Source organism: Austrofundulus limnaeus, unplaced genomic scaffold (assembly GCF_001266775.1).
Source record: "Austrofundulus limnaeus strain Quisiro unplaced genomic scaffold, Austrofundulus_limnaeus-1.0 Scaffold615, whole genome shotgun sequence".
Lineage (NCBI taxonomy): Eukaryota > Metazoa > Chordata > Actinopteri > Cyprinodontiformes > Rivulidae > Austrofundulus > Austrofundulus limnaeus.
The window spans coordinates 170,464-179,318 of NW_013953017.1; the positions used below are offsets into that span (position 1 = coordinate 170,464).

The 8,855-nt window shown below is 41.5% G+C and overlaps 1 protein-coding gene across 1 annotated transcript; it reads left to right on the plus strand.

Annotated features, from left to right (window-relative positions):
- The first annotated feature begins 894 nt into the window (after positions 1-894).
- slc50a1 (solute carrier family 50 member 1) lies at positions 895-8,411 on the plus strand. Its single transcript, XM_014027098.1, has 6 exons — positions 895-1,121; positions 1,229-1,306; positions 1,392-1,515; positions 1,606-1,767; positions 7,475-7,594; positions 7,673-8,411. The coding sequence occupies exons 1-6, from the start codon at positions 1,054-1,056 to the stop codon at positions 7,778-7,780; spliced, it is 660 nt and encodes a 219-aa protein (XP_013882552.1). The 5' UTR covers positions 895-1,053; the 3' UTR covers positions 7,781-8,411.
- The last annotated feature ends 444 nt before the right edge of the window (positions 8,412-8,855 follow it).

Below are 8,855 nucleotides of genomic sequence, written 5' to 3' on the forward strand. Positions count from 1 at the left end.
AAAGTATCATTTCAGTAACATTTATTTAGAGAACAATACCTACAATTTCAGATTATTAATTTTTTCCATAGTTATTTTTAAACCATTCAAGGCCAAATAATATTGTAACATCAATTTTAATATCAATTCATACCAATATCAAAAATACCCCCAAACTGAACATTAAAACTATTTTAGATACATCTGTGAATACTGACACTACTTTACTAAATAATACTTACTTTCTTGAAAAACTTTCGTATATCCTCTTTTCACTGAGCATTCATGCTGCACTTAGCTGGCTCTGAGAGTAAACTTGCTAGCATGCTGCTATTAATGTTGCAGGAAAAACGTGGACTGGATTTTATGTGGTGGGGGAGTATTACACTATAAATTAAAGGGAAACTGACAGATTTATGATCATATATTTTAGTTAAGTATGAAATATTAAATGGTTATTTATTCTGACCACATCATATTGAATTTTTGTAAAAATAAAATAAAATAATTTTTTTACCAAAATAATTTAGGGGGGGCTTTAAAATATTTTAGGGGGGCTCCAGCCCCGCTAAAGTAGGCCTAGTGACGCCACTGCTTATCTGCCAAATCATTTCCCTTTATTCCTACATGTAATGGTATCCATGTAAAGTTAACCACTGAACCCAGTGGTTGAATCCTATAAATTATTTGTTGACTTTCTATTAAAAGGTCTGGTCTTTTCTCTGACTGATTATTTTTCTATGAACATAAAGAAGAACTAGAAGCAGAGCAAATATCACTCCTCAATCAGCTCGTTTTATGGCAGTAATGCTGACTGGCCCTTTAATTTTTGACGTAATGATTACGTTTTGCATCGTCTCAGCATACCATTGGTCAAACACGTCCCGCCTCCTTTGTGTTGTAGCCAATCAGAGGACAGGGATGTTAAGCACACTGATTGCAAACACGGAAATCCAGAGAGTTTTTTTTTTTTTGTAGTTGTTTTGCATCGTTCTTCTGTCTTTAGTCGTGTTTAAAAGTAGAAAAAAGGCTTAATATAAACGCGGAAGGTGAACTGGATTTTTCCTGCGCTTTATGGATTTACTACAGCTGCTGTCATGGGCCTGCATTGTGTTCACGGTCGGGATGTTCTCGACTGGACTGTAAGTTTGTAATTTCGTTTATTGTACTAAATTTTTCTGAAGAAAATAGTTAAATAAGTTAATTTAAGTTGTGTCTGTTGTATTAATGTTTTTAACTGTGTTTCTAGAACCGACCTAAAGAAAATGCGAGAATCCAAAAGTACAGAAAACATCCAGTTTCTCCCCTTCCTGACCACGTGTCTAAAGTAAGTTTTATCATTTTATTTTGAATCATTCAGCAGCCTGTTGGCTTTATGGTCAGCACATCTGATTATCCTCCCTGTCCCACAGTAACATAGGGTGGTTGTCCTATGGGATCCTGAAGTGGGATAAGACAATCATGTCTGTCAACATCATTGGAGCTTTTCTGCAGCTCCTCTACATCATCATGTACTTCTTCTACACCAAGCACAAGGTACACCTGGAGCAGAGTGATGACCTGCAGGTAACTCACCTGATCCTGTAGCTTTTATTTTCTTCTTCCTGTTGTTGTTGTTTGTTCCAGAGGCTGGTGCTGATCCAGATTCTGGCTGCAGGAGCCGTGTTGATGTGCGGCTGGTTATACTTCTCTACGTTTCTCACCGAGGAGAGGGCCCGGCTCAGCCAGCTGGGTCTCACCTGCAGCGTCATCACCATCAGCATGTACCTGTCGCCACTCTTTGACCTGGTATGTGAAACAAACACACACTTTGGACTTTTCCACAGAAAGCTGTGTCTTATTGAAACATATTTTTTACGTTATTCGGTCAGATAAAAGCTCCAAGGCTACGTTCACACTGCAGATCTTCATGCTCAATCCAGATTTATTTAATTTTTAGTGTGGTCGTTCACCTTATAATTTAAAAGTGTCAGGCTTCAACATGAACAGAACACAGCCCATGAGTGACCTGCATGTGCAGAAGAACACAAAGTCACACGCTGTGTTTACACAAGTAAATCTGGATGCTACAATGTTAGCATCAATAAGAACGACTAATTTGTTATCAGCTATGCTTGATTTGTCCAATGTTTCCATTTGATCTGACCACTTCCAGCCTTCTCAGGTGCAGAACTTCTACAATCCTACATGTTGGCACGCCACTGTTAGCATCTCATGTTGCTTTAAAGTCAGTCGTCCAGGACTTCACAAATCTGGAAAGTTATAATAAGATGAAGCGACTGGATTTCTGTTCTGCAGCTGAAGACTTGAAGAGTTCCAAGCTAAAATCTGTATACCCAGACCTCTGGAATAGAATAGAATAGAATAGAATAGAATAGAATAGAATAGAATAGAATAGAATAGAATAGAATAGAGTAGAATAGAATAGAATTTATTGTCCTGCCGAGGGGAAATTCAGGTGTGACAGCAGCATCAGTACAGAGGTTCACACCTTAGTTACAGCACACAAAAAACAAAATTACCAGTAACTAGCAATAATACAACTAATACTAAAAAAATATAATATAAAGAATTGTGCAAGAATAAAAAGAGATATGTTTTGTTTTAGAGACAGTAGACTGTCAGGCATTAGGAATCAGAATTTTCCTATTTTCAGTGCAAAATAGCCTCAACAGACTAATAACTGTAAAGTACCACAGCTTAAAGAAATCCTGAAATTATCTAAAAAGTCAGATTTGTGTCATTTTTTTCTGCAGTGTGGACGTAGCCCTGGACCAGGTGGTGTCCAACTCTGGTCCATGAGAGCTGCTGTCCTGCTGGTTTTACATGTTTTTCTCCAACACACCTGATTTGCATGAATGGTGTGATTAGCAGAACTTGAAGAGGAAGTTCAGTCACTGAATCAGGTGTGTTGGGGCAGAGGATCGCAGCTGTCCTGGACCAGGCGTGTCCATCCCTGCTCTAAACCCAGACATACACGCATGAATAGTAGATTTTTTACAGACTCCAAAAGTGAGAAATTATTGGCAAAATATGAAATAAAAAACTACAGTTTAATCTTACCACTACAGGGAGTTTATCAGAGTGAACAGCACAAAAACAAGAGCTGATTGGAAGTGAAAGTTCAGCTTCGATGTCGTACATTTCCTCAACAAAATTCAATATAAACTTCTTACTAACATTCAAAACTAAAAAAGGGAAAATATGAACAAAAGAGCTGTTTTGTTTATTACTGCGGTGAAATAGGATTTTATTTTACATTATGAAGTAATGAAACACTTCATGCTGATAGCCTGGTCCTTGTCTTTCTACGCAGCTCCGCTCAATTCTAGTTTCCTTCTCTGCTCCGTCTGGGACTTCTCCCAAAGACAAGGATTTCTTCAGGAGCATTTCATCCTGGCCAATCAGAGAGCAGAACGTTGATTATCTGCACAGTGTCTGCTTGTAGTTTATTTTACCTGGGCCAATCAGCAAACAGAAGGTGGAGTTTTGAACAATGTAAATTTTCTGCGCAGTGTCTGCTAGTTACTTTAGCATACGGCAGTGGAGGAAGTGAATGAAGCCAGTCTGTGTTGATAAGACTTCAAATTAAAATAAATTTGTCTGACAAAGCAGCAGCTCTCATTTACAGTCGTCTCGTTCGGCTCGGTACTTTTCTCCTCTCAGTAGGGTTGTTTACAGCACACTCGATTTCCGGTTAGCTTCTTAGCTTAGCCTCTTTCACAGCGACATACGTCGCAGCCAACCGATCCAATCATTTTAAACTTCAGCAGAGGCCACGCCTCCTGCAAGAATCACTTCTCTATAGCCGAGAGTCCAGACCCTCGTATGAAACAAAGTGAAGGACAGGGTCTGGTTTTTACCAGGCTATGCTGATATCTGAGAGTTGTTGTTTTAAAGACACAATGTAGCTGATTTTTGTTTAAAATAGGATCAATTTATACGAGTAAGGGGTCTCTGCAGTAGGTTTTGTCCTGTGGGCGGAGTCGGCCCTATTCGTGATTGGCGGAAATTTTGGTGTGGGCGGAGATGGCCCAAGAGACGTGATTGGTCTGATTGATGGTGGGGTTAGAGCGAGCCTGGAGGCAGCGGGTAGTAGTCTGGTCGAGTCGGGCAGGAAGTAAATTTTTTTAGATTAATTTTAGTCATAACTTGAGAAAGGAAAGTGCTAGCTGCACGCAATTCGAACGTCTTACATGTGAAAGGATGTGTAACAATATGGCTCGGTTAAAACATCCCTAACCAGCCTGTAAAAAAAATATTGATTTTTAGCTATCTTTTTACAGGCTGGTTGGGGATGTTTTAACTGAACCATATTGTTACACATCCTTTCACATGTACGACGTTCAAATTTCGTACAGCTAGCACTTTCCTTTCTCAAGTTATGACTAAAAAAATTAACCTAAAAAAAACCCCAAAAAACATGTTAGTTCCTGCCCTACTCGACCAAGCTACTCCCCGCTCCCTCCAACCTAATACCCCACCGTTAATCCGACCAATCACATCTCTTGGGCCATCTCCGCCCACATCAAGACCTCCGCCAATCACGAGCAGGGACATCTCCGCCCACATCAAGACCTCCGCCAATCACGAGCAGGGACATCTCCGCCCACATTAAGACCTCGGCCAATGACGATTTGGGACGTCTCCGCCCACAGGACAACATGTTCTGCAGAGACCCCTACTTGGTTTACACACTGTTTAGGAGAATTAAAACCTTTTCACAGAAACACACATTAGTTGATGTGAACATTTGACACTTAGTTTGTAAAACAACAGATTAAAAAAGAAAAGGCAGCAACAGTTATCAGTACCTCTGTGCACACGAGCTCCAGTGAAGGAATCTCATGTTTGCTGGGTTTCCTTTTCCGTGGCTCCGTATCATCTCGTGATTCAGTCCTCCTTCCTGTTTGTCACCTTCTGTCCGTCTGAACTGACCTCCGCTCAGCTTCCTGACGTCCATTTATTCTTCATTCTTCCTGTTATTCTCAGATTCTGTTTGTTCCTCGTCCCCTCGGTTACAAGCTTTACAGTAATGTGAAGTTTGCACGATGCGGTTCTGTCCTGTTAAATTTATTTTTTCTTAACTTTGCAGTAATTTCATTTAAAAAATGCCCTGATTTTATTACATTTTAGCTGCTCCTCCTGTCAGTTATGTCAGTATACAAAGTATAAACCTATAAATTCTTATTTATGGCTCCAGCAGCGACCATAACATGCTCCTGAAGAGTAGACCGTCTCACTTCACAGCCGTTAGATGCAGCCGACCTGGGCTATAGAGGGTGTGGTCTACATGAACTACAACCCCTGAATTGAGACAGAGTCTACTGGTCTGACCTGGGAACTCCTTGGAGTCCTTCCAGAAGAGCTGGAAGTGGAAAGAGAGGTCTGGACCTCCCTGATCAATCTGCTGCCCAGAGACCTGATCCCAGAACAAGCAGAAGATGATGGATGGATGGATGGATGGATGGATGGATGGATGGATGGATGGATGGATGGATAAGTGAACGGATGGATAAATGGATGGATGGATAGATGGATGGACTGATGGATAGATGACAAATGGACTGATGGATGGACAAATAGACTGACATGGATGGATGGATGATGGATAGGTGGACAAATGGACTGATGGATGGATGAATGGACTGATGGATGGATGGATGGATAAATGAATGGATGGATAAATGAATGGATGGATAGATGGATGGACAAATGGACTGATGGATAGATGACAAATGGACTGATGGATGGACAAATAGACTGACATGGATGGATGGATGATGGATAGGTGGACAAATGGACTGATGGATGGATGAATGGACTGATGGATGGATGATGGATGGATGGACTGATGGATGGATGGATGAATGGACTGATGAATGATGGATGGATGGATGAATGGACTGATGGATGATGGATGGATGGACGGATGGATGAATGGACTGATGGATGATGGATGGATGGACGGATGGATGAATGGACTGATGGATGATGGATGGATGGACGGATGGATGAATGGACTGATGGATGGATGGACAAATGGACTGATGGATGGATGAATGGACTGATGGATGATGGATAGATGGACAAATGGACTGATGAATGGATGGATGATAGATGAATGGACTGATGGATGGATGGATGGATGAATGGACTGATGGATGGATGAATGGGCTGATGGATGAATGGATGGATGAACAGACTGATGGATGGATGGACTGACGGATGGATGGATGGATGGATGGACTGATGGATGGATGGACTGACGGATGGATGGATGGATGGATGGATGGATGGATGGATGTTACCTAAAAGCATAGTTTCCTCAGATGTCTTATGGGGACACAGTCTCCATTGAACCAGTTTTTGTTGGGTCTGATCCACTCGACTCCCCTGGATTTCCACCTGTACTTTATGGTTTTTGTAAGCTCGTGTTCATTTCCTTTTCGCAGAACAACACAATATATTTGTGTTTATTTTGTTTTTAAGGTGAGAAGACCACATGGCTCCACTGTGTAATTGTTGTCATTGTTTCAACCAACAATGTCAGAAGGCCAAACAGTTTCTTTTTGACACTGAGAGTGAGCGGTTCAGGGAGGATTATGCTACATTCACACCGAACGCGTTTTGAGCATCCAAAAAGCGCAAAACGTCTCTCGTTGGACGCACTATTTTCAGACCGAAGAACGCACTAGTGTTCAGACCAGAACAAACAGCGGCAGCAGCGAGGTGTGAGAGGAGCGTGTCCTCGGCGGGTGAATAAAGATAAAATAAAAGAAAATGGCTTTGATTTATTTACTAAAGAGCAAGCGAATGTTGCACACACCAGGTAATTAATTCACCAGATGATTTAGATGCGATTTGTTTGGTTAGTTTCGTCACTCCAGAAGCTGCCAGCTGACAGACTTTTTTTTTTTTGGTCCCGAGCAGCTGATCCACATCGGTGCTGATATATTCTGCCAGAAAATCCAACTGCACACAGTCGACTTCAGGTAAAGATCTCCAGTCTGTCTGTTTCGGTTTTCAGTGGGAGACGCGTCGAGCGGCGAAAAGTTCAGATTTTTGAACTGTGGCGGCGGCTCGGGCGCCGGCGGCTTCTGCAGTACCGCATGCGTGGAAAACGCTCTGCGCCCCTTCCGCCTTCCTTGTGCGCCGCCCAAAACGTACGTGACGCGACGCACGACCCCTAGAGGCGCGTCCTCATAGACTTTGCATGTAAATCGGCCACTCCTGCCACTCAAAACGTGTTCGGTGTGAACGTACCGTTAGAGTTTCCACAGGCAGCTCAGTGAAACTTCCCTGTAACAGTCGAACTGCATCTTTATACCCAAAGTTCACCTAACATTGTTTGTTTGAACAGTTGAGAGAGAAAAACAGATCTGAAACGCTCCGAGGGCTTTTTAAAAACAAACGTCTTTCATGTTCCACATCTTGAAGATTCAAACCTCTGTTAGCTGACGGCGCGCTGCCTCCCTCCTCTCGTCCCTTGCAGGCAGAGATCATTCGCAGTGGTAACGTGCAGCGTTTGTCCTTCCCTCTGACTGTCGCCACCTTCTTCACTGCAACCTCCTGGGTGCTGTACGGCCTCCAGCTCAACGACTACTACATCACGGTAAAACGCTGCTAACGTCACTCCCGTCCCCCGCGTTGGCTTGAACCGCACCGTAACGTTTTCAAATGTTCGTTTCAGGTTCCGAACACGCCTGGAATCATCACCAGCCTCATCAGGTTTTATCTGTTCTGGAAATTTTCATCCATTGATCAGAGTTTGCCCTCTTATAAGGTCATGCAGCTCTGAAGGATAGAAATGTGTGGATTTAAAGAAAGAAGAAGGGAAAATTCAAATCTGTTTGAGGAAGATTGTGGGGGGTTTTTTTTTTTGGTTTACGTAAAAGATTCGTGAAAATGACTTCACTCATTTACAAGGACAATCCTTCGTATTTAAATGGAGGTAAGCTGTTATTTTTCTTCTCTTTGTGTTAAACTCATTGTTGTTTCTCCGTGTCTTTAAGTGCCTTCGGTCCAATCGGCTTTGCCTGTTGCATTCACTGACCCGCTTTCATGTCAGGAAATATCTGCTCCCAGCCCGTGTCTTGCCATACTAGCCAAAGATTTAGTGGAGCTCTAACTTAATGGCTGCTATTATGTTTAAAACGATACATATGGTACTCCTTAATGAGATGTGGTGTGTTTTGTATGTATTGTGAGGAAGTGATGATGATTTCATCTCTTCATATCTTTATGTAACCGTGGGGATAAATTACATATCATAACAGTACTTATTTTTAAAATGTTTTCTAAAGACTTTTTGTCTGTACCTTTTCGTACAGAAATGAGCTCGTGTTCGAGACCAAACATTTACCTATTTTTTTTCTTGGTCTATTTTCTGGATTTGTATTTAAATTTGAATAAAAAACAAACAAATAACATTTTAGGTTTTCTTGTTTCATTGTTCTTTTCTGCTACCACAAGGTAAATGTAATGGTAATCTAAAGGTAATGCCTGTCTATTAGCAAAATATCTCATGACGCACTGCACAGAGTTTTATGAAACTGTTTCCAAATTCAGGGGCTGCATCCTCTAAAGGACCTGGCTTACCTGGTAACCATGAGCCGGATCCTTTGTTGAACGTAACGACTAGAAGAAAGTGGCTGTGAATTTGGACGTTTAGCCTTCAGCTTTATTCTGGCCCTTACCCCGGTGTATATGAAAATCGATCCAAATGAACAAAATTAGATTAGAAGCAATACAACACAATAAAAGAAGTACACTTCATTTGCCATCATGGGCTGAGACATATGGAGGTAAATTTGTGTTTTTATTATTCAATCAAACAAAAAGCATCTTCAATCAAAAAAAATAATTTCAATCAA